General features: G+C 40.9%; 3 protein-coding genes across 5 annotated transcripts; 1 reads left to right on the forward strand and 2 right to left on the reverse strand.

Annotated features, from left to right (window-relative positions):
• Positions 1–322: 322 nt before the first annotated feature.
• si:ch73-109d9.3 (zinc finger protein 436) lies at positions 323–6,957 on the reverse strand. Of its 2 annotated transcripts, XM_052083303.1 has the most exons (5): positions 4,577–6,957; positions 4,375–4,499; positions 3,356–3,407; positions 1,581–1,658; positions 323–1,511 (listed from the first exon to the last, which is right to left on the reverse strand). In XM_052083303.1, exons 1-5 carry the CDS (start codon positions 4,947–4,949, stop codon positions 541–543), a joined length of 1,599 nt encoding a protein of 532 aa, XP_051939263.1. In that variant the 5' UTR covers positions 4,950–6,957; the 3' UTR covers positions 323–540. The 2 variants fall into 2 exon arrangements, with proteins under 2 accessions (XP_051939263.1, XP_051939262.1); XM_052083302.1 differs by having other exon boundaries at positions 323–1,658.
• Positions 6,958–7,167: 210 nt separating this feature from the next.
• LOC127612571 (zinc finger protein 43) lies at positions 7,168–12,437 on the forward strand. Its single transcript, XM_052083280.1, has 3 exons — positions 7,168–7,614; positions 10,027–10,163; positions 10,523–12,437. Exons 1-3 carry the CDS (start codon positions 7,365–7,367, stop codon positions 12,155–12,157), a joined length of 2,022 nt encoding a protein of 673 aa, XP_051939240.1. The 5' UTR covers positions 7,168–7,364; the 3' UTR covers positions 12,158–12,437.
• A 1,636-nt stretch (positions 12,438–14,073) lies between these two features.
• vwa11 (von Willebrand factor A domain containing 11) lies at positions 14,074–25,488 on the reverse strand. Of its 2 annotated transcripts, none has more exons than XM_052083254.1 (18): positions 25,365–25,488; positions 24,770–24,994; positions 24,039–24,175; positions 23,792–23,936; positions 23,547–23,640; positions 22,593–22,721; positions 21,439–21,625; positions 21,086–21,255; positions 20,822–20,934; positions 20,601–20,717; positions 20,339–20,512; positions 20,086–20,218; positions 19,746–19,898; positions 18,676–18,768; positions 16,979–17,247; positions 16,046–16,179; positions 14,779–14,938; positions 14,074–14,668 (listed from the first exon to the last, which is right to left on the reverse strand). In XM_052083254.1, the coding sequence occupies exons 2-18, from the start codon at positions 24,950–24,952 to the stop codon at positions 14,288–14,290; spliced, it is 2,772 nt and encodes a 923-aa protein (XP_051939214.1). In that variant the 5' UTR covers positions 24,953–24,994; positions 25,365–25,488; the 3' UTR covers positions 14,074–14,287. The 2 variants fall into 2 exon arrangements, with proteins under 2 accessions (XP_051939214.1, XP_051939213.1); XM_052083253.1 differs by having other exon boundaries at positions 24,770–24,959; positions 25,365–25,443.
• Positions 25,489–26,539: the final 1,051 nt, after the last annotated feature.

Consider the following 26,539-nt stretch of genomic DNA (forward strand, 5'->3'; position numbering starts at 1 on the left):
TCAATTTTTATTGAGCTGGAAGAATAAAGCAAAATGAACAAAATAAAGGAAGCCCAGGAGCGCAATTTGCAGCGATAATTTCAGTGATTCCTTTTGGCATATTGGGCCTCATTTATTAATAAATTGTACAGTATTGAGTGGTCTCTGTAATGGTGCCATGATAGTGTCAAACTCATTCAGTACCAGCCAAGTCTAGACCAAGTCTGAAAAGACGTTTAAAAACGTCTTTGGGAGTGAATGAGTTAAGAGTTGGATTAAGTCGGCAAAATTGAAGGCCGGCCGACACGCCACTTCTGAAATTAAGAGTCCACACATTTAAACATCATGATGCGGGATGGACTCTTTATGACAAGAGGATAAGATAAATGATAAATTTAGCACTGTACAGTACAGACTATGAAAATGGCAGAATTCGTATATTCACAGAATGCATATTTGTTCATGACATTGTTCAGGAAACCTCACATGTCCTGTCTTTCCAACACAAATGAAGTATACTCTGCATACAAAATCTGTTGCTTGGAGACCGTAGCCTGTCCATCATACATCGACATGTATCCTCTGATGGCGTTTCAGGTTACATTTCTGTGTGAACCGCTTGCCGCACGCCAAGCAGCAGTATGGCCGTTCTCCGGTGTGGACTGTCCGATGGGCTTTCAGATTGCTCAGCTTGGTGAAGCTGCGACCGCACAAAGAGCAGCAGAAAGGCCTCTCACCTGTGTGGGTCTGCAGGTGGGCCTTAAGGTTGCTAGGGTGGGGGAAACATTTCCCACACTGGCCACAGCGCAGAGAGTGCCTGAAAACGGGATGAGAGTCTGGATGGGATGTAAGATATCCGTGATGGGAGTTTGCAGATGGAGGCCATGCTCTATTGTTAACCCATAACGTGGCAGGTAATTTGTTTGCAAGGTGATCTCGCTGGACTGAGAGCGCGGTCGGGGGCGCAGCTTTAGATGTGGAGGGAATTTTGTTCAGCGAATCTACGTTGAATGTCTGAGAGTGAATTTGAGACAATGCTGCAGTGCTGCCTGATGGGATGCCAGGAGGCTTTTTCAAGGCTCGGCTGACCTGTTTCACAGAAGCCTGCAGTCTGTCACATGTAGAGTCGAATGTCGAATGCAGCTTTATTTCTTCCTGGATTGGCTTTTTCGTTTCCGCACACGAGAAGGATGCAATTCCCGCCTTTGTTGATGCCTTGTTACTCAAATGCCCAGAGTCAGCACCACCACCATCGAAATCCTCCTGCTTAATTGGAACGCTTGGCGAGTTGGGATTTTGCATGGAGGAAGACTCGGAGGAAGAAAGCTGGTCTCTGCTTGTATTAACATGCCTCCTGTCAGCTTCTATAGCAGAGTCTACTAGCTCTTCCTTTGCTTGCTGTAAAGAACAATTGCTTTTGGCTGGATGACACTTCCAGTCAGGTCTAACTCTGTGACGATGAAGCGTGAGGCCTGTCCAGCCGGTGTGCATTTCCACTGACAGATGTGTGGTCATGTCGGAGCTCTCCAGGCCTTCGGGAATGTTGTATACATTTGATATTTGGAATTCTTTTGCTTTGTCATTCTTAAAAAACACATCACCTTTGCTGGTTTCCTGGCTATCACCTGGATAAGCATGTATCCTCACACTTGCACTGTCAGAATCAGAACCTCCCTCATCTGTGGATTAGAAAATATGTTTCAATTACAAGTGTACCAAGAATACTAAACATTATTTTTATAAACAAAAATTGGATATGATTTCTTTCTATTTACATGTACATTTCAAGTGACAAACATCAGACATATGAAAATAACCAAACACACAGATGGCAAAATTGCTTAAAACAACAGCTGGCGAAAGTATTCGGCCGCTTGATTTTGATTTTTTTTTTAACCATTTGCTACATTTAAATATTTAAAAACATAAATTCAACAAAAATCAACAATCATTAAGTGAAATTTGATTTTCAACTTTTTTTAGAAATGAAAAATTCAAAAGTGGAGTGTGTAAAATTATTCGGCTTCTCTTAGTTAATACTTAGTAGGTCCGCCTTTTGTTGCTATTCCTCCTGCAAGTCATTTGGGGCCTGTATCTATCAGTTTTGCATGTCCAGATACTGAATTTTTTGCTCGTTCCTCCTTGTAAAACAGCTCCAAATCAGGCAGATTAGAAGGAGAGCATTTATGAGCAGCAGTTTTCAGATCTTTCCAGATTGTCACTGGGTTCAGATGTGGACTTTGACTTGCCCATTCTAACACCATATTTGCTTTTTAACCATTTCATCATGTGCTTTGCTTTATGTTTATGTTTGTTGTCTAGTTGGAAGGTAAATCTATGGACGGCTTGACGCGTGTAAGTAAAAATCCACAAATAAATCGTATCGCATAAAAAGCTGCAAGGTTCAAAATTTGGGGGGGCGGGGGGGGGTGTGGGGGGAAGTAGGGCGTATAGTCCAGAAAATACGGTCATACTGAAGTGTTGAGATATACAGTACAGTAGCGGAAAACTCTTTTTCACTTGCTTCGTTGCACCATTTTTTGGGGGGTCAGTGCTAAAATGAGGAAGAGCTGATGCAACCAAAGAACAACACGTCGCCCCTCCTTGGTATTTAACTGCCCTCATTGCAACGGTAGCAATTTGGCACAATTGCCATACCCTTATTTATAGTAAGTTGCCCTATTTCTACCACTACAACGTGCCGTTAACCATCAAGCTACACCCCCCCCCAAAAAAAAAAATAATTTACCTGAAGTGCGTTTTTTTTTTTTTTTTTGTTATTTGGGCTAGAAATGTCTCGACAGTGAGTGTTTTTTAATGTATTGTTTTGATTGAGAAAACATGTTTGTTTGTATGTCACCAATCAGTATATTTTGATGGCAAGTCGTCACTAATGGGATACGTCTGATCTGTGTGTTTAGTGCAGGGGTGGCCATTAGGTAGATCCTGATCTACCGGTAGATCTAAGACGGGTCCCAAGTAGATCCGAGGAGTGTCGAGAAGAAAAAAAACAAACAACCATTTGTGTGTCTTTGTACATGTTAGTAATATTTTTTGTGTTAATATACACTGCACACTAATCATCTTATCAGTCTCATTTTCACAAAAAAAATATTTAAAAAACAAAGCAGGTAAATCTTAAATTTGTGTGTGTGTGTGTGTGTGTGTGCGTGCGCGCGCCGGTAAGGGTAGATCCCGTGAGGTTAGTTGATCGAAAAGTAGATCTTCGATCCAAAAATTTTGGGCACCCCTGGTTAAGTGAGTCACTCGCATTTGCACAGGGGCCCATGACTTTAAATTTGAAGTGCTGGATAACTGTACATCGCTCTCCATTTGGGGTAACACTCCAAATGCGCAGAAGAAAGTTACAACTTACTGACTTCTTCCTTCACATTAACAGATGGCATCACATCAGCATGTTCAATTTTCTGGAAAAAAAAGGTCAAACACAAAATGATTCTTTCACTTGACCGTTCTCTTCATTTCAATAACCATAAAGCGCCTTCGAAAAACAAGTGGTTTGATCTACAATTGGTATACAGGGTTCCCCATGAGGAAATATCGGCTTCCTTTTTTAAAATTTCGTTTTGGGTTTAATTTGCACAGACTTAAGGAGATGAATTTAGCCGTTTTTATAAGCATTTTGACCATGGCTCTCTTATTGACGCTGAAGCAGTATTGCAAAATTGATGCCTGGCAAGAATTTTTGCACTGCTTTTTGATCGTCACATTGCTCTGACGTGGAGTAAAATTTACTCTGTGCGTGGCGAGTTTCTATCAACAGGATATGTTCTTAACAAAGAGCACAATGGAAGGCCTGTTTCTATCACCACTGACAAAATTAACGTAAAGCCAAGGAATGTCTCTGTTTGGGGCTGCACTCTAAGTAAACATCCACAAAAGCATGTTTTGCTGCATACTTCTGTGAGTGATTAAGTTTTATCCACACCAACTCCAGGCTTTTTAAAGGCTCCGGGCATATTATGATGCTCAACGAAGTTGTTGAGTCTCCTCAATGAATAGTGTTTTCAACAGTGGTGGTAGAAGCAGGCATCTTGTTGCATGGTTTGTTCAAATCAGATCCTGTTTCAAAAAACGTTCCATGATGATAGCGTACCTTGTATTTCACTTAAGAGAAGTGTACGGTCATACAGCTTCTCAAACTGGCGCTGAAATGCAGTCAGTGACAGAAAACATTTTTCTCTTTTCAAAGCTTGTCCAATGTCAACTGGCAAGTCATGGGCAAAGGAATTTGCTTCACAACTACAAACCCCAAGCTGCCAAATGCTGACTGATTTACGTCTGTCTGAACAATACCTGAGTTGAACCAGAAAAAAAGGAAGCGTGTGAACCTGTGTGTCATTAGATTTTACATGTCTGCTGTGAGATAATCACATGTGTCCCCTCCTCCGGGGTGAGAATGGCAAGGGGTTCATCCGCCTCCGATTCTATATCACAGATCGGGCTGTCCGTCCATCTCGTATCACTTTCATTTTTCCCAGGACAAGACATCAAAACATCTGAAAATAAAAGCATTCATTAATCATGTTTTTTGAAATCAGTACTTCCAAGTTCTTGTTTTGTGTCTCGCTCTCACCACCATGCAGTTCTCCAAGTCTTTCTCCTGAAGTGTTGTCATCAGCATCACTTGTAATCTCAACAAATGTGCCATCTTTTTTTCCTTCTTTCACACAACGATTTTTTAATTTCACTTCAGCGCATTCCAACCTTATCCTGAGTGTCTCCAACTCCTGGCTCTTGCGCTTCACTTCATCTAAAAAGCAGTTCTCTACCAGCTGCGTGACCTTATACATCGTTGTTTTCACCACAGTCTCCATCAAGTCCAGTAGCTGCGTCTGGAAGGTGACAACGAGGGTATCCAAGTCTGACATGACGGGAGCTCCGCGTACGTTTCGTAGAAAAGTCGTTCCAAAATGAAAATATTGACACATACGATCGATGTGACACATACGATTTATCTTCGTAGTCACCACTATTAGATTCTTCTTGCTGACTGAATACCGCTTGTTGTCAACGTAGCAGCGAACACTTGCCTGCCTTATCTTAGCAACCTTATGCTAAATAATGAATCCCATTGACCAATAAACTGCAGTATTCGTGCGGTTTATATTATCCTAATTGTGCATGATTTTAAGGTATCCTCACCTAAGCAAGCACAATGCAAGAAATCAAACTACAATACATAAACACATTTTGGTAATCAGACAAGCTTCTTGTTGCTAGACAGTGACGTAGTACGGTGGCCGCGTAAGGCCCGGAATAAACGCGTTTCCCGTAAAGAAACCCAAATGCTGCCCTACCACACTTCCGGGTTTGTGAGACTGAGTTTTGTTAAATACAACCCAAATTTCCACGGTAGTGCTGCTACTGGAAAAAAAATGATCAAGGATCTAATTTGTCCAAACCTCTATGGATTCACCTAATAAAATCTATTAACTGTAACATCAACCTGTTTTGGTACACCTGAAGTGTGTCGATCACTGCTATCTTGTTGTAATATAATATATGTTGACCTCACACGGGCAAGTATGTAACTTATTTTCACCATGAACCCTAATGTTGTATTTACAGAAGACAATGAGACAACTGTGTGACTAATAAATGAGGCACGGGCGTCAAATTAATTTCAAAGCCACAATAAGTTTACATCATTTCACCTGGTGTTAATAAAAGACTATCATAATAAGTTTCAAATACTAAATACTAATCTACAATTGTGCAAAAATATGTTGGCTAATTTGCTTCTGTTTACATATGGATCATTTTATAAAGCAGCACAACCGGTTGCATTTCTCATTGATACTGTTCTGTTTATTCATATTTTTTTCAGATAAGTCATATTAAAGTCAATAAGGGTAAGCAGTCATGGTGTGTTGTCTATTTGTATAGAATCACTGAATATATAATTGGTATATTTATTTATTTTTCCAAATCATTTGTGATATGCACAAATATCATTCAAAACCTGATAACATGCAGGTGTTCATTCAAGAAAAGAAAAGAAGACAAGGAGACTCTACTTCCTGTTAGTTTACTTCACAGTTCAATTACATGTGTGCATTGATGCGATTTCAGATGATCCAGGCGTTGAAAAGTAAGGTCACACACGGTGCAATTGTATGGTATTTCTCCTGTGTGGGTACGGTGGTGCACTTTTAATATGTCAGCACGTGTGAAGCACTTATTGCATGCGCTGCACTGGTGAAGTTTGTCCTGTGTGTGGATTCTGTGGTGCAACTTTGAATTCTAAAGACGGCTTAATTTGCAACAAAGGTGCAATCAAATGGTTTGTTGACGCTCAGGCCGCACCTGTGATTTTTCACGTCTTTCATTGAGGGGAAACCTCGACCGCATTGGCGGCAGATGTGAAGCCCTAGCCCGGAATGAATCTTTTGGTGAATTTTAAGGTTGCGAGATTGAGTGGATGTTTTTCCACAATGCTCACAGGCGTATGGTGCCCCCTGCGCCATACGTCTGTGTGCTTGCCCGTGGCCCTCGAGAGTGGCAGAATCAGGAAAGGGTAGAGAGCACTGATCACAAATGTGCCTCCTATTTTCTTTTCTTGCAGACTGAACCTGGAATCGCTCTCCAAATCGCGGAGTATCACAAGCTTGGAGACATATGAGGATCCTCCATACGTTCCCAGTGGGTCTGTCATCACTCAGATACTTGAAAAGTGAAGAGGATCTGGTGCAACAACTCACGCCTTGGAAAAATATTCTCGATTGCAGTTAGTGGAATTAGCAAACGTTTGCTTGATGTGTTTTACAACAATTTCAGATGCCAAACTAATCATGACTTCGGTGCTGATGCATACGGTTATAATATTTGCGGTCGGCCATGCAAAAAAAAAATCCCAACATAGCTTCAAAAATTCACTGTCACCCGTTAATGTTTTTCTTCTGTCTTCCGGATACAAACGCACGTACTTCCGTGTTTTTAACTACGGCAATGAAATTAGAACAAAATTAATAAAATGTCGTCACTGTTTAACCAAACCCCGTAAATCTCCTTCAAAAAATTACGTTGTTGTGAATACGGTGACACAATTACACATATAAACTGAATAATCTCAGATTATGGAAGGCATATAAAAAGTTACCAGTGGTCAACATTAGGAATATCCGGATCAAAGTACAATTCGTCCTACGAGCTTGAGTGTCGCGCATGCGCGTTTCTTGTCACAATAGACAACTGCTGCAAACGTGCGTCACACATTTTGCAGTTCTAACACTATTAGCGGAAACAGTTGCGGGAGGACATATTGACAACGGCAGTCACGCCATGCCATGTATTGACTAACCTTGTAAATTGTGTAAAGGTAGACCTGTGATTCGTGACTCAAAGGAAAGAACAACAATACGATGTCAACGGACGATTTTCAAAACAAGTTCGCCTCCTTTATGGAGAGTGTAGTGAAGAGCACAGTCGTAGAAACGACCAAACTTTTTGAAACTTTGGTTGAAGAATTAAAGGCTGAATTGTCAGAGGTCAAGACGGAGAACGAAGCTCTCAAAACAACATGCAGACAAATACAGGATGCGAAAACCCTGGCGATCAGTGAGTCCGTCCAAAGTGGCCGTCTGAAGATGCACGATACAGCCGTTCAATGTGGTGAGTTTTGTGAGTCTTATTATATAATTTGGATTGCGTTTATTAAATTAAAACGATGCACAAATACGTATTTTATTAGATGTATGTGCTCCATTCATCCATCCCACGCGCTCAGTAGATTTGCACTTGCTTGCCGCGTGTCATAGGAGGCAACCCTTATGATGATGCCCTTTTATTACGTCATAAATATGTGAAAGTTCACCCGAACACATTTGCGCGACCCTTAACCCTTATAAGAATTCCCCCAAGGCTGGTTTGTGTTTGTGTGGTTGTACGTTAGACGATGCCGTTGTATTTCCGGTAGCAAGAGGGGCAGCCATGTTACGTTGCCACTATGATTGAGAACAGTTTTTTGCATGTTTTAGATGAGGATCCCGGATGTAGTAATGAGAGCCTCTCAAAGAACAAACTTCACAGTTTGCATCGGCCATTCAGAGTCCTGTATATTATCACAGCATTATGAATCGTGACTTACGGAGTTTAGGTTTAGATTTCTAAGTGGGTTTTCTTTATGACTTGCCGCTGCTCAACCCGTATTGTTTGGTGTGTTTTTGTTATTGTAAAGTGTCCTTGGGTGTTTTGAAAGGCGCTTATAAATAAAATGTATTATTCTTATCATATCAAATGAAACATTCCTGGATGAGCAGTACAAATGAAATGACAAAATAATAAAACCGACATAACAATGACATAAAAGCAGAATTGACATTTCTGAATTGAAATTGAAAACAATGTTGGGGGGGGGGGGCGGGGGGTCACTGTAGTTTTAGCTATACATTCAGTGACTTTAAAGGCTGCAAGATAAAGGCTATAAGATAAGATAAGATATCATTTATTTGTCCCGCACTGGGGAAATTTACAGCCTCCAGCAGCAAGAATGTGGGTAGAAAGTAGAAAGAACGAAACTCAAAACAGGGATATGCGCTGCTGGAGAGGCAGCCACTCAGGGGGCATATATCTGAGTTATTCCAACGTTTAGGGCCTCTCAATGCAATATTAAACTAATGGCAAGATGTCAGACAAAAGGGTAAATGGAAATTGCGACATGCCTTGTTGGGTACAAATGAAAGCCAGTTGAAAAGGCATAAACACTTTGAAAAAGTGTCAGGGATATGCTGTTTATTGTAGATATAAATCTATACAACCAGGAATGGACGTAATTGAGCTTATAAATATTGAATATTTTCTAAAACCAGGCGAAGAATCATGACCAGTACAAATCACTATTGTATTATGTGAAATTATGTCACATAACTATATTTATGAACCGGTAGTAATCAATACATGTTTTTATATTGCTTTGAATTTTGTTTTGCCATTCACGGTCTGTTTCTCCATGGGGATTGCCATTGTCGAGTGACGTCTCATTGAAGCAACTTAGTGAAGCTGGAGTAGATATTTTCTTCTCCGTCTTCTCAACTTGGACCTCCCAGTTTGAGTGGCGTACCAGTACACTTTACATTTCATGAAAAATGTTGTTCACGTGATCTAAGGGGTCAAATTATATAGCTCAAAAGGTTACGTTGCGAAAATATGCAACAATCTTCTCATGTAAAAGTGGTTCAAAAGACGGCGACTGACTGAGCCATTTAACTCGAGTGGCAGACTGTTAACCAATATGTGTAGGTTAACTGTTATCCAGCTACAATAACTAGTACATTGTATAGCCGTACTATTTACTACATTGTTAACGGTGACTTAAGCATGACATTGAACAAGCGACACAATCTTAGATGTAGGCATAGCTGCGTAGTTAAACATACACTTTTGTCCACAGACCTAGCCGGATAGTCGGATGACCTCAACCCTACACTCCCTTCGGGGGCCATCCTTGATGTTAGGGACTCTATAAAGTGTGAAGGCCGCATCTTAGCTGCTCTTCTTTTTCTCTGGTCGTGAGGTGAAGCAGCCCAGGCCTGAATTGTAATGAAGGAACTCCAGTACTTGAAAGAAACACACGAGAAAATCAAATTCCTTCTCGTGTGGTTTTTGATTCTGATTGACTTCCTTCCTTGAAGATAAACAAACACAGATTGAGTAAATGGTGGCAAGGGTATCATTTGTGGGCTTTTGCCTTGGCACCTGAATTGTATTTGAAAAAGAAACCAATGCCATGCACCTTTTTGCTGAAAATATCAACATTCAGCAAGCTGTAGCTTTCAAACCCCTGCTCCAATTGATCCAAACTTTGAGATTTAGTCAATCAACATCATTAAAATCTAAATCTTCTCAGTTAAACCCACTATGTGATTTGGCATGGAATGACCCAGTGCCAATGTCACCTCGTTTTTCTTTGCATTGCATCAAATCACGTCAGTGGTATTTAGTTGTATTTCATCTTTCTTGCACTGAATTGTATTTTATTCAAAACAGCGAAATGACATAATTTGACTTTGCTTTTTCCATTTCCAGACCTTCCTCGCTGCCCTATGCTGGAAGTGCAAAGCATGGAATTACAAAACAAACAAAGTGATGAAGAGTACTCGGCGTGCACCTCACTGAAGGACCACGACTATGAGAGTACAAAGGATGTGCATTCAAAGCCGACGGTAGTGAAATGTTTAAACCCCTTTTCATGGCACTCAGCCCCAGTTACGCTGAATAAACACACTGGCACCACACTATCCACACGGGTATACTTCCACCACTCTGCTTTTCTCCGGGTACATTTTACGGCTAAGGTGTATCGGACGACTGACATAATAACTGTGCGATGCACTGGGTGACTGATGTAAGAATCGCGTGACACAACAGATTTGTTGCCAATACTGATAATTATTGATGGTACCGATTTGTTGTCGCAGCCTTACTTAAAAGTCAATCATTAATGATACTGCTGTAATTAATTGAGTATGTTTCTCTCTGACACAAAACCTGCATAAAATGTTGTTTTTTCCTTCTGTTGTAGGTATTAAGAGATGAGTCTACGCATGTCCAGTATGTGTCTGAAGGGACCAGTACTGATGGCAGCAGAAAGTCGCCGACAAAATCCATTGTCGCCCATCTCCGGTGTGACCTCAAAATGGGCTCTCAAGCTGAACGAACAAAAACAACTCCGGAAACATTCAACAAACAGAATATGACTGAACCTAAATTTGAGAAAGGCACTGCTACTGAACCAGAGACTGCTATTGAACAAATTCCAATAAGCTCCGAAAAGCCCTTTGTAGCTGAAGATTGTGCAAGTAAAATATTTGAATCTCCTTTACACCCAAGGTCAAAATCCACCACAGGTGTAACTGACATGACCGAGACAAAATTATCCCCGCTGAGCGATTGTACGGCCAACCCGTGTCTCAATAACGCTGCCTCTCAAAAGTTAGGAGATTGTCACCAGACTCTTGGGTCAGGTTCAACTCAAGAAAAACAAACACAAACGTCGCCGCCTGCTACGATCACCAAAAAGCCGAGTGCCATTAAACTGGAAGATAGCCCAAACAAATCAAAATCCACTACTTTGTGTCTCAGGTCCAGTACAACCAAAGATACCACCGCCACTCAAAAGACTAAATTCCCACCTGAGAGTGCAACTACAAGTGATACTAAAGGAAGCACCGCTAAGAAATCTAGACTAAATCAAACCGCGACTGTTCCAGACCATGATGTAAAGTTTCAAAATGCAAAGAAATTAGCCAAAGCGGCAAAGTCCAAGACTGTAGACAAAAGTAAGCAAACAAAATTGAAGAAACTTAATCAAGCGGTGAACGATTACACCACCGATGAAACGGCAACCAAATGTCCTTCTCAACTCATGTGGACTCGAGCTAGAGAAGCAGCCTTATTAAGAGAAACGAGGTCGTCACTTTTCCAGAGACGGACAAGCATCCCAAGATCTCCGGACCATTCCGCAGTCTCTCCCCAAAGTCTTTCTCACCAGCTGACACATGTGAAAGCCTCACCTATTGTATCCCCACCGCAGCTTCTAACGGTCCCGGGTGAGCAGCTGCTCAAAAACCAGTGCGGGGAATGCGGTCGCGTTCTTAGTAGCAGCGCTGCTCTCGAGAGCCACGTCAGTCTCCACACCGGTCACAGACCTTTCTCTTGTACACTCTGCGGAAAGAGCTTCCCTGATTCCAAGGGTCTAAAACGACACGGCAGAGTGCACGGCAATGGGAGGATCCACATCTGCCAGGAATGTGGGAAGGGTTTTGTCTACGGTTTTGGCCTCACGAAACATGTCCAGATGGTGCATGGCAAAATTAAGCCGTTCGTCTGTCAGCTCTGCAACAAGGCATTCTTCACAAAGCGAGATGTGGAGACCCACATACGGATCCATACGGGGGAGAAGCCATTCCACTGCCATCTATGTGAAAAAAAGTTTGTCCGGAGAGTTGAACTCAATGTGCATCTGCGGTGGCACAACGGGGAGAAAAGACACTGGTGCCCGTATTGTGGGAAAGGATTTTTAGACTACAACAACCTGAAAAGACACAAGTATATCCATACAGGAGAGAAACCACATTCTTGCCCACATTGCCCCAAACATTTTACGCAGTCTGGACACCTAAAAAAGCATGTTAAAAATGTACATAAAGTCAAATGAAAGAGAGCCGGAAAGTTGCTTTTTTTGAAATCTCAAGTTTTCATTGTAACATTTGACGTGTAAAATATACTGTATGTTTTTTTAAAAGTGTATATTATGTTTTAATATACTTTTAAGTAACTTGATCTTGTTTGTACTTGCACATTCTGATGTTAATATACTTGTTTATGGCCCCATTTGTATAGTATCTACCCGTATGCGCATTGCATCTAGTTCCTTGTTGACATTTTAGTGTCTGAAGCCTTCTGCTTGTAAAAGGTTGCATTAAAAACCTTTTCCCCTGACATTCTCCTTGTATAACTAATTGAACTAGTAGTAGTTTTGCAAAAACGTTTTTACATTAATTAAAAAAAAACAAACAAACAAAAGCATTCGGTACCGGAGTTCAGTTTCACATAACACTTGTCACACTTTAAAGTGTTTTCCTGCATTGAAATCAATGAGGAACTTGCACTGAACATGCAGTAATGTAACATTCATCTTCCAAGCCGCTTGATCCTCACTAGGGTCGCGGGGGGTGCTGGAGCCTATCCCAGCTGTCTTCGGGCAGTAGGCGGGGGACACCCTGAATCGGTTGCCAGCCAATCGCAGGGCACACAGAAACGAACAACCATTCGCACTCACACCGCGGGACAATTTCGAGTGTTCAATCAGCCTGCCACGCATGTTTTTGGAATGTGGGAGGAAACCGGAGCACCCGGAGAAAACCCACGCAGGCCCGGGGAGAACATGCAAACTCCACACAGGGAGGCCGGAGCTGGATAATGTAACATATTCAAGTCAATTATATCAATACAACATGTTAAAAAAACAACGTACGCCGATAGGAAGTTTATGATGAATGGTGGCTTATATGTTGACAAGTTGAAGTTTTAGATGTAGATTTATTCTGTATTCTGCTCTGGCAGCAAAATCACAATAAATATAGAACATGTTTTAGTCAGGGCAGCATGGTGGTCTACAGGTGAGCACATCCGCCTCACAGTGCAGAGGTTCAGCGTTCGTATCTGACTCCGGCCTTCCTGTGTGGAGCTTGAATGTTCTCCGTGCCTGCGTGGGTTTTCACCGGGTACTCCTGTTTCCTTCAACATTCATGGTAGATCAATGGAAAACTCCAAATTGTCCCGAGGTGTGAGAGTGAGCGTGGATGGTTGTTTGTCTATGGGTGCCCTGCGAGTTACAACCAGTTCAGGGTGTACCCCACGTACTGCCCCAAAACAGCTGGGATATAGGCTCCAGCACACCCGCACCCCTAGTGAGGATAAAGCGGTTCAGATGATTCAAGTACGTGTAGGCTTATTTTTGTTTAAGGGCACACAAATGATCAATTTGCAGATAATTATGGATTTATAGTTGTGTCCATGAATATCAAGGCATTGACACAATTTTTTGGCTCTCAACACCACCACTATGGATTTGAAATGAAACGTGCTTTACCTGCAGACATTCAGTGGTATTTTGAGAATATTTACATTAAAATGAAATTGGAAGGAAGAACAACGATTTGTAGGATGCTTCCCTCTAATGGGACAAATTATTCATCAAAAATCATGGGCCTGACTGTTTGTACACGACTATGAGTGGCAACCCCTGAAGGGAAAAGCCTAAAGGAAAAGAAGAGGAATGATAGTTGAAAGACTGCTGTTGGTGAATAAATTATAAGCACAAGACACAATATTGAGTCCCTTCACATAAAATGCTTGTAAACTATTCTCCCATCACATTAGACGGGAAAGTTACTTTGTGAGCTTTATGACTCATGAAGGGAATCACTTGAAGATGAAACGTTTGTGTATGTAGTTTTTTTTTTTTTGGTCGCATGTTTTTCTTCCTGCACACAAGCTTGTATTTAACTCAGCTCACCGAATCGATTGCAGATATTAACAATCATTGTCTCACTGAAAATAGCCTTTGAGGAGCATTAATTGCACACAAAGCAAGATTTATTTATTATGATTAATATTGCACATGGGTATTTAAAAGGTATGTCAGCAGCCATGCAGTTACTAATACATTTATTTAAAAAAAAAACATTCTTGCTGTATTTTTCAATTTAAAATTATGTAGGAATCGGTGCAGCCTTTTTGTCCAGTGATGAGAAAAACTTTGGAGTAACCAGATCAATGCGCTTCAGGTTTTCAGAATCCAAGCGGACATCAAAAGGCACAACCACAAAGGCGTTGACAGACTAAAAGCAGCATGGCCAGCAGATCGTACAATTGAGTGATAACACTTTCCAACATTGCCAACTTTGTCGATAGCTACAAACTCAACAATTTGTGAGCAGCAGGAGGCATTGTAGCTCGCGTGTACACTCGAAACATTCAGGGAGGTGTACGATAGAGTCCCGTCCCCTTGGCGGAGGGAAACGCGCTCTATCCCCGTTCCATTTCCATCAGTCAGGTTGGCAGACAGCTCCCACTCGAAAAACATACACTGAGACATATCTCGGGGGCAGTCATCAGGCCATACGCTGACCACGTCGCACACAGGCTGAACAAAATCTGTAATCTGAGGATAAAGGAGGAATGGAAAGTTTACTGTTTTGTATTTAATGTTTCTTTAGATACCTAACAAATAATGAAAGCCATTGTGTGTCATGAAAAAAAATGTTTGATTACCTTAGTAACAACAGACAATCTCAGAACGGCGTGATTGGAATCAACACCATTGGATGATTTGGCTTCTAAAGTCAAAGTGACATCAGTTCCCGATGGCGTGTTGGAAGGAGGGCTAATGGTCAGAGTTCCATTGGTGTATGTTCCAGTTGTCAAGCTGAGACTGTCAAGAAACGATGGAAAATGTCACTTAAAATCAATACATTACGAATAATGAGAACTTAAGTCTTTCATGTCAGGGATTTTTGTACAAAATTTTAGCGTTGAGCCGAGCAAGGAGAAACAAAGACGAACAGAAACCTTCGTCCATTCATGTTGCAATGCTAAAATTGCCTCGCCGAATCTAGAAACATTCAATCTCTTTCATAGCACCAGTGCTGGAATAAGCGTAAATCATAACCATGTATGCCTCTGAATGTTTCTATCGAATATAAGTCATGAACTGCAGTGGAACCTCTGAGTTACAAATTCACCCCTTTTTACATAGAATTTAAGTTACATACAACATCTTAGTCGAAAAAAATGACCTCTATTTCAATACTACTATTACATGGATGTCTGTTGTAAGTCTTCCTGTGTAATTGACAATGTGCATAACGCATTGCTGTGATCTGAAAAAATTTCCTCATCTTAAAGACCATTGCATTATTATTTCAGAATTGCATTATGTAGATTTTTTGGGGATTTAAAAAAAAGTAAACATAACTTAATTTGGGGACTGGAATGCATTAATTGCATTTATAGTCACTTTGATGGCAAATATGATGTAAATTTATGAACATTTCAAGTTACAAACTTGCTCACAGAAGCAATTTTAGTCCATAACAACTAAGATGTTGTATTTAACTTAAATTTAGTTCATAACCAACGGTTCCTTGATGTTCCAGAGATAATGCCTGTGTTGAAGACTTCCAATTTGACACATTTTCAGAGGAAACAAAGGAATTTTGAAGAGAAGTTCTGTCAAAATTCAAAGGAACAAACAACACGCATAAAAGCACTGGAATTGCCGTATAACACTGCAAGCAAGATTCTTGTCACATCTACACGGCTACAGCACTGCAACAAAACGCAGCAGAGTGCTTGCTCACTTCAGCGTGGCTCATATTTTGGGTCAACACATGGTTTTCTACATCATTAAAGTTTCCCATCCCTGGTGTACATGAACGCATCAGCGATCAACTCCTTAGCTTTTGTGATATGCCAATATTGATAAGGAACTCGGACCACAGCATTTAAATTTGAGTAACATCTGCGTTCACAAGCTCACCTCTTTGGATATGACATTGGGAAGTCTCTGTCATTGCTTCCACTGATAATAAATTTACCACTTGGACCCTTTGTCATAACGCTGAAAGAGAGGTTGAAGTCTTTCCCAGGCTCCACACTCGTGTCCACCATGGCCTAAAATTTTAGAGTCAACACTTTGTATACCAACAATATTTGTATACAGTTATCTAGTAGTAGTGCAAAACGTACATAAAAACAGAGGATAATGATTTTGCCAAAATGTTTCACTGTATATTCAATTGAATACACTGCAAAGAGAAGATATTTTTTGGGGGGGAGGAGGGGGGGTATTCACTTATTTTTATTTTTAATTTGGTGCCTGTAACACATTCCAAAAAAGCTGGGACAGGGGCATGCCTACACTGTGTTATATCACATTTTCTTTGAACAACACCCAGTAAGTGTTTGGGAACTTGAGAACACGAATCGACGCTTTATAAGTGAATTCTTTCCCATTCTTGCCTGATGCTCAACTTCACTTGCTCAAGAGTTTGACGTCTCCACTGCCATTTTGACCTTCATGACGTGCCCCACATTTTCAATAGGATGCAGGCCTGGACTGCAGGCAGGGCAGTCTCGTACTCTTCCTCTTTTACTTCAAAGCCACACTGTTTGTGATGCGCAACTTTTTTTTCTTCTTTTTTTTTAAGCATTTCTTAACTTTCCCAGTCTTTTATCGCCACTGCCCCACCTTTTTTGGAACATCATTCAAGCATCCAGTTCGAAATGAGATAATATTTGAAAAATAAATACATTCACATAACATTGATCAGTTTTAACATGACATATCTTTGTAGTGTATTCATTTAACTCTGACAAATAGGATTTGCAAATCTTTATATTCTATGCTTATTTACATTTTACATAATGTGCCAACTTCATTTGAGTTGGAGTTTGTTGATTAGTTGCTGACCTGGATGTTCACTTTGGAGACAGACAACTGAGTGGTGGATTGCCGCTGGAATGAACTGCTTGACATCTCGTCAGTTCCTTTCAGAATGACCACAAATTCCCCTGCAGGCACTTCATCCACTGTCACCAAGATGTCTCCATTGCCCATGTCAGTTGTTTTACCATTACTTTCAACTCCTGTGTCAGACACTACCAGGGCAACATTTTCCACTCTGATGGAAGATGTACCTCTTCTCCCCATTACAGAGAGCATTAAGGTGGCTGGTTGCCCTGGGAGAGAAGAAAACAAAAAAGGAATTTTGATGGCTTTAGATCATTTGCGCTCAAAGGTCACACTTGGCGATATTATTCCATTCAATTGTAATATTTAACATCAATTCCTGTTCCATTCCTGTTCATCCTCTACACCTCGGACTTCAGACACGGCACTCCAAACTGCCTCCTTCAGAAGTTCTCCGATGACTCTGCGATTGTTGGCCTCATTACAGAAGGGTGACGATCGGGAGTACAGGGGACTGACAAAGGACTTTGTGGACTAGTGCCAGCAGAATCTCCTCCAGATCAACCCTAGGAAAACTAAGGAGTTGGTTGTGGATTTCTGCAGGAAACTGTCCTCACCAGCACCGATGAACATCCAGGGTATTGACATAGAGAGGAGAAGAACACTTACAAGTACTCTTCTGAACAACAAACTGGACTGGTCTACAAACACGGACACCCTGATTAGGAAAGGACAGAGCCGAGTCTTCCTACTCAGGAAACTGAGGTCTTTTTAGGTTCAGGGGTCACTTTCTATAACTCGGTGGTGGCCTCGGCCATCCATTATGTCATTGTCTGCTGGTCAGGTAGCATCTCAGCCCGGGACAGAAACGTCAGGAAGGCCAGTTCTGTCCTGGGTTGCTCCCTTGACACTCTGGAGGAGGTGGGCAACAGAAGGATGCTAACTAAGCTAAAAGCTATGATGGCCAGTCCCTCCCACCCCCTCCAGCCCGCCCTGACAGCACTTGGTAGCTCCTGCAGCCAGAGTCCGTTACACCCGCGCTGTAAGAAGGAGAGATACCGACGCTCGTTCCTACCTACTGCTGTCAGGCTGCTGAATAAAAATAACAACAATGATGTGAAAGACAATTGTAAATAGCACTGCGATTTATCCATTTTATGTTTATATTGCACTTAATTGAACGGTGTTTGTTGTTTTTTTTTTTCTTCTTTCTTCTTTTTTTCTTTCTTCTTTCTTCTTTCTTCTTTCTACCTACGTACATTCTTGCTGCTGGAGGCTGTAAATTTCCCCAGTGTGGGACAAATAAAGGATATCTTATCTTATCTTAATGTATTTATTGCTGTTGTTCCTGTAACCTGATAACATGATAAACTGCCCCCTGTAGTAACTGATGTCCCGTAAAGGATTGAAAAATAAAATGAAAATCTTTGACTTATTTGGTGACCACTTGGACTATGACCTTGGGCAGAGTCATTCGGCAATTACGATGCGTATGCTTTGCGATTATACTGTACAGTATTTGTGTGAAAACTATATAAGAAACTCCGAAATTATTTCAACACGGTATATTAGGCTGTTTTAGCTATCACACATTTTAGAAAAATAATGTTGAATGTCGATATGGTTGTTACGTATGATGATGCCACGTTCATGCCTCTTTATCACTGCAGTGATATGATTGTCTGTATGTACTGTACCAGCTTGTGGAAGCCCACTCAGCACTGCATAACCTGGATGAGGTCCCTTGAAGCTCTCCACAAAGTCATAGATAAAGGTAATAGTACTTTGGCCTGAAACACAACAACAGACCGTCAATAAGTTCTGATACACACCAAAATGAGTTTCTGTTTGAAAGCATCTATGTATTTTCTAATAAACTCATAGTTGAATATCATATTCTGGACAAGAGATTTGGCTGTTCTTGTCTTTATATTGTACATGTTTTCTCACACATGCTGATGTTCAACAGTCTGCCTAATATATTTCATGAATCTACGACATGTGACATTTCGTCTTTCTGATCGGACAGATTACTGACTGAAAGTGCACGGTCAAAGTATTGTGCTGCCGTAGCAGATGGCAGTAATGTGTTCCATTGACACAATGCAAGAAGTGCAGCATTACAGGAAATACAGAACCACTAGAGCAGGGATGAGCAATCTTTTACACTCCAAGAGCCGTTTCAATCCAATTTGCACGGAAAAGACAAAACTGGGAGCTGCAAACACTTGAAACGATGATATTAGCCTCTATCTATCTATCTATCTATCTATCTATCTATCTATCTATCTATCTATCTATCTATCTATCTATCTATCTATCTATCTATCTATCTATCTATCTATCTATCTATCTATCTATCTAGCTATCTAGCTAGATAGCTAGCTAGATAGCTAGATAGATAGCTAGCAAGCTAGCTAGCTATCACTTAAAAACAAAAAATGAAACTGTCTCAAAAAAGCAGATTTTTTTTTGCCTGGTGAGCAATGTTGTATTTGACCCAAGCAGATAGTATACTTTTGGAATTGAGGACAAACAATTCGACCTTTGTTTCTTCGAACGATAACACATTTGCCCAGACGCGTTTGGATGACTTAGTTATGGTCTGATAATTGTATTCTAAAATAATAATTACATGCGTACAAATGTGTGTGTGTGTCTGTGTGTGTGTGTCAGTGTGTGTGTGTAGAGATGTGTACAAAATCTAACAAGTACGTAACGTTGACATGTATAATATACATTATGTGTTATATATAATGTTACTTACCTGTAACTTTAATTGTGTATGGTTGTTTAGAGTTGATGTTGATTTTCCAGGAGCCTGACTGATGGTCTGAATTCAGAACAATTCTTCTCAGGTTACCGACTGTCTGTATGTGTGCCAATGCGCCAATGGGCTCGATATTACTTTGGTTTACACCTGAAGTATGCAAGAATGCAATATTTTTTGATAAATTGTGACATGATTTCATGCATCAGCAAAAAAACAACAACTAAAAACTAAAAATAAAGTCAATCCAAAAATTGAAAGACAGAAAATGTGTGCCATTTGCAGGATCTCGTCTGGCACTGCGCATAAAGCAAAATCGTGACTGCGCTTGATGTACCTGCAGGGTTGGTCAGTGTAAAAGCGAGTGTTTGTCCTGTGATGTAGATGGTGACATTTTGTAGGGATTTATCCAACATGAAAGGGAAGGTCTCTGGCTTCCCAGGATCCCTCGTACTCTGAAAGACTGTCACCTGAGGTAAGCAGAGCAAAAAGAGGCCGAAACTGGATGTGTTTGACTGATTTCACCCTGATTCTCAAAAAAAAAACAATCAGATAGCAAATGGTCACTTCAAGTCTTCATATAGCCTTACCAAAGCTGAAGTGGAGGTATCTAGGATGACGTTGGTGGCTTGAGCCAACTGACTCTTGGACACTTGTATGGCCTGACCTCCTGAGGCCAGAGCCAGGTCCTTGTAGTCTTTGAAGGAAGCAGCCCTGACAGAACGGCGGTGTCTCCGAACCGGCGCGGTGATGTAGAATGACACCTGCCAAGATTAGGAGTATACCGGTAAAATAGGTTTACGCCTGAGAAGAGAAAATGTTCATGAAGTCCAATTGATCATCAGCATTAACCGTAGACTTGGTTCTTTTGATGAGGGCCGCAATGGTGTTTTTCAGGTGGATGTCTTTAGGCGGAGCGTCTGTGAAAACATATATGTGGGAGGAGGCAGGAGCACCAGTGAGAGCCAACTGGTGAGAGATTAAAAAAAAAAAGGACAGGTTAAATTATGCAGAATCATCGCAGAATGCATTTCATACACTGCAAGTCTTAACCTACAGTTCTTCTTTAGTACCTGAAGTCCTGAGAAGCACATCTCAGGGTGGTCACCACCTCCTGACGCTTTTATCTTTGAAATTTCTGTTTTCATTTTATCAGGGTCTGTTGTCCTGAATAAAGGTCCGAAATCTTTATAAAAAGGACAAGAACGTATCATCGATACCAACTTCTCCTTCTCATGGAAGCCCCGTTTATAAATGTATTTGTGATGACAGGCTGTTCTTCCATAGTGATTGCAAGTAACAGTTGTCAGTGTTTAAACAACGTGAGGCCCTCTTACGTGGGTCATTGAAGGTGACCAAAATGTACTCTGATGGCTCATCTTGTGTTCCTTTTTTGCTGTCAATGATTTTGTACACAGCTTTTCTGGCTTCTTCAATGTCATCCGACATACTGCCCGTGTCATCGATGACAAAACACACCACAGCAGAACGGGTGATCCCCATCAATCTGTGATATCGAAATAGAAAATCGTCAGGTGAACAAAACAACAGCAACAACAAAAAAAGCCAACTACAACTGTCAAAATATTGGACACGCAAAAACAGACAACGCCACAAATCTCGAGTTGTTGGTAACACAAAGAAGAAGTACTATTTTTAAAACGTTCATTTTTTTATGTGATCCTTTCACCTTAAGAAGTCATTATTGCCCACAGTCAAACGGACGTCCTCCAGCAGCTGGAGGCTGGCAGCTGTGGCTGCATTTACAGCAGCATTGTGGAAGGCCGCATTGTCAGTGCGAAGCTCGTCCTTGTGGATTCCTCCTCGAGGAAGAGTTGCGCTCGAGAGATCAGCTTCACCTCCGTGGCTACATTTGCCTGGCAGAGGTAAAGGACAAGAGACAAGTTGAACTGCACCACAATGCCAACGGCTTGTTGTCATGCCGCATGCTGCCGTCTTGTTTCTTGACCGGGGTTGTCTCTGTGTTATATTAAAATTAGTTTGATGAACTGAAATCTTTGTGTTTGGGGTATATGCAAAGAACACGGAAATCCGGAAGGCGGGCAAATACTTTAATACTCAATTTAGTCGTCGAAATTGCCAATACGCCAGCATTCACACAATCTATGCATCTCATTTAGAATCTTAGTCTGACCAGAGTCTTGAGTGAGTGCTTGAATGTACTGCAGACATCTTTTTTTTTAAAGTAATTGAAAAATACACATCCATCCATCTATCAAATTTCTACACCCCCTGTTACAGTATTAATGCAAAACACTGCAATTGTTGGTTCACTGTGTAGTTGCCTTTTGATTATATATATATATATATATATATATATATATATATATATATATATATATATATATATAGGGCGGCCCGGTAGGCCAGTGGTTAGCACGTCGGCTTCACAGTGCAGAGGTACCGGGTTCGATTCCACCTCCGGCCTCCCTGTGTGGAGTTTGCATGTTCTCCCCGGGCCTGCGTGGGTTTTCTCCGGGTCCTCCGGTTTCCTCCCACATTCCAAAAACATGCGTGGCAGGCTGATTGAACACTCTAAATGGTCCCTAGGTGTGAATGTGAGCGTGGATGGTTGTTCGTTTCTGTGTGCCCTGCGATTGGCTGGCAACCGATTCAGGGTGTCCCCCGCCTACTGCCCGAAGACAGCTGGGATAGGCTCCAGCACCACCCGCGACCCTAGTGAGGATCAAGAGCCTCGGAAGATGAATGAATATATATATACCCCCCACACACACATATGGTCGTGTTATGCAAAGCAACTAACATGGTACAGTGTGGCTTAAATATGGTTTGGTATTAAAAATGCACAATTGATGGTAATACCTTGAGGCTTGCGATCAGAAAAGATGCCCATGTAGCCAGAAGTTAGCATCCTTTGATTCAGGATGTTTTGAAGGATTGGGTTTGTACACGTTGTTGTGGCACAGTCACGGCAGGTGGCAGTATCAACATCTACGGAGGCAGAAAAGGAACAGATTGTGTAATTTAGAAATGTGTTTTTGGACAGCGTATAAATTGCAGAGAAAAAAAAATCAGACACTTAGATTACATGTGTATTTATTAATAAAGTGGGGATTATTTTGCAGGATTGCAATTTCTACATGGTTAGAGAGATGCCATCAGCCTGGTTATTGGTTTGATCCCCCACCATAACAAATGGATAAATTGTCATAATGTCATAACAAAGGTTAGACAGCAGGATCGCTACTTACGTGGTAAACGGTATGCGAACGAAAGCCCATGTTGTTGATTTGACTTATTTTGCGAGCTATTTGACGCGAGCTATTTGCACTTTTCATTGCGGCAATACCGCTTTGTGTCCCATCTGATTTACTTTACTTTTATTAATTTCCCGTCATGTTGTGATACGGAAAAATATAACGTTTCCTATGCATCATTGTTTATTGTTATTAATTATTCTTATTGCATATATACACTTTGGATTTGGGATGTCTTGGTTACTGGCAAAAAAACAAAAAAAAAATTTTTTTAACCCTGGTTATTCTGACAAATATTTCATTGTAATGTGATCATTAATCTTTACATGCGTGTCATTTAGCATGACGAAATTCTGCACGTATTCATTTAACATATCCCACAACCTAAGGCCAACACATCTTTTCTCCTCCAGGCAGATATATTACTCAACTTGTTTGCTTAATGTAATCATGATGGCATTGTGTATTGAGTGAAAACACTTTAAAATAATTATGCAATGATGACAGCAGTTACAAAATGTACATGTGCAAAAGCGCGCGTGCACACACACACACCTACCTGCCATGTTTTCCAAAGGAAGGTCAGGGCGTATCAAAGCAATGTATGGTTCTGTGTTGCCCAACTCCACCCAGTTGCTGTGGCTATAGAAGTCCTGTCACAACATGGAAAAGTTCTGATTCATTTGAAGTGTTGGATAACCCTTCCGTTATTCTCTACTTTTGTACAGCATTCTAAAATGTTTACTCCAACTTCTCAAGCGCCTATGAAACGCACACATAAACGGCCTTTTGTACTCCACCCACCTGTAGCGTATGAAGAACTCTACCCATTGTTTCTCTGGCAGCCTTGAAGTTCTCAGTGCGAATATTAGCCTTAATGGAGGCCATACCCTTGGTAATGAGACTACGTCCCTCCAAAAAGGCCTCCGAATTGAAATGATGTGGCGCACTGAAAGCACGTGGACCTCATGTTAATCAGTTTCAGAGCAAAAGAGCATTTATTATTGACACGGATCATGAATGGCAATTGTTTCTATCAATTCAAACCCACCTGTTGGCAAAATTCCGATCGACGAGTCCATTTTGGGTGTAAATCTCTTGTAGAGCAGAGTAAAACTTCACCCCTGATACCTCACCTGTAGCTGTTGGGCCAAGACAGGCCTGGACCAGCTCCCCGGGAGAGGAACCCTGTACTCAAAGGTAAATGGCTGGTTGTCACAGAATAGAAAGGCAGCGATAATAACAGTATCAGTTCTTTTTATTTTCAGTTAGCTCAGGGGCTCAGGTGAGGACCGTTGACTGCTCACTTGTTTTCTGGGTTCGGTCAAATGACGTTTGCAAGTTGTGATACCGTTTTCAAACTGTAATGTCAATATCAGTCGACAGCAAGTGGCAAAATAAAAAGATAAAAATCAAAACAACAATGTTTGCTCCGCATCTTAAAGGGGAAGTCAAGTCCAACATTTTCTGCACAATACATGGCCTTCTGATTCATATTGCATTCGTGGAATATGAATTAAGCAGCAAAATAAGATAAGATAAGATGATCTTATCTTATTTTGCAAAATAAGATAAATATAAGATTATCCTATCTTATCTTATTTTGCTGCTTAATTCATATTCCACGAATGCAATATGAATCAGAAGGCCATGTATTGTGCAGAAAATGTTGGACTTGACTTCCCCTTTAAGATGCGGAGCAAACGAACAAATGAAAGACTTTGGAGCTGTGGGATTCTTTGCATGACGTGTGCTGTGTGCCAAGTTCAACTTCCATCTTACCGTGGGTTTGAATTCATGACCAGCAGCCTCGGCAACGGCTCGACATGTTTCCGTCACTTTTTGCAACAGGGCCGTTCCTGTAATACTGACATGAGTGGACACACCACCCCCAATGGGGACAAAGGCCGCAGTCGGCCCCGATAGGATCAATGCCAGAAGGGAAAAGCCCAACCCCGATGTCATGCTCTCTCTGGAAAAGGAACCAAAATGTGAATTCTGTGGAGGCTGAAATGAAAGTGCTCAGAGGTCAAGACGCACATACACACTTCATTATTCTCAAGTGACATATCCCACCAAAAACTGCAATTTGCGGTATTGTTTTTGACCGAAAGCCCCAAGTGATTCGTACAATACTTGTACATTGGGATTTTACTCGTTATTTATGGTAAAATGACACAATCAAGAAACATAACAGTAATCTCGACTGAAAATTAAAACAGATATTCGCAACACTGAGCGATGGTCTCTACGGTAGCAGAGACATTAATTCGGCAAACTGTACATGAATTAAATCAGCTGTCAATAATTGCGTTTGTATAAACTGTAGATTGTTTCATTGTTAATTTAAAGTGAACAAAGCAAAAACATACTGTACCTTGCCAGGTAACCTCTGCTGGCTTGAACGACTCAAGACGTTTAGGTTACAACACCAACATCAAATGTCTATTATATCGAGCGAAGGTGGAGCTTCATATTGAAAGCTAGGTCATATGAATATGGGAATCATTGTCAATAATTAACAATACAACAATTTATAAATGACCAAAAGCGGTTGAATGAATGAACAAACAAAGTGCAACCACAATGATAAATATTGTCAAGACAAAGCATTTTATTGATGAAAAAGGCAGTGCTTGTGCCGGATCTCAAGAACATGTTGGGGTATTTAATGCTCTCGCCAGGAACTATACATGATCATAATTTGACTGACTTATCGGTGTTATCATTTGAACAATAAACATTTTATGACTTCCTCGAACATGATACACGTCAACCCTGTCAGCTCCTGAGGGCAACCATTTCAAGCACAATAGCGACTTCCAAACCCATTTCCAATGAAGTTGGGACATTGTGTTGAGCATAAATAAAAAACAGAACACAACGATTTGGAAATCGTGCTCAACCGACACGTCATTGAAGACAAAGAGGAGACGATCAAACTGATAAATGTGATTGTTTTGAGCAAATGATCATTCACTTGTTCACAAAGAGGCAAACCTCACCCCAACCGTGCTTGTGAGCCTTTCGGGAACGCTCCTTTTCCACCCGGTCATGGCACCCACCTGTTCCCAGTAAACCTGTTCAAAAAACGGGTGATTGATGAGCCTTCCTCAGTTTATTTTTATTTTTATTTTTGTCACCTGTTACAGCTTTTTTTTTGGAACGTGTTGCAACCATGGAATTCAAAGTTCATGATGATTCACTAAAAACAATAAAGTTAATCTGTTTGAATATTAAATATCTTGTGTACAGTATTCCATTTTTATTTATGTTTTACAAAACATTCCAACTTCACTGGAATTGGGTTTGTACTATAAATAGTTGAACACAACATGGACATTAATTACGACAAAATATTTTTCTCCACTATTTTTGGAGGAAGAATTAAAACACAATCTGCACTTTTTATAAAAGGTGAACTGGAAATTGACTGGATGATGTCATGAAAACGTCTCTTTGATATCATCTGACAAGAGTGGGTGTGATCTGTTGCCCTATAATTAGTGGTCTCAAAAATAGAACAGCCCAAACGAGAAAATTTCCTTTCCT

The sequence above is a fragment of the Hippocampus zosterae genome, chromosome 13 (genome assembly GCF_025434085.1).
Source record: "Hippocampus zosterae strain Florida chromosome 13, ASM2543408v3, whole genome shotgun sequence".
Taxonomy (NCBI): domain Eukaryota; kingdom Metazoa; phylum Chordata; class Actinopteri; order Syngnathiformes; family Syngnathidae; genus Hippocampus; species Hippocampus zosterae.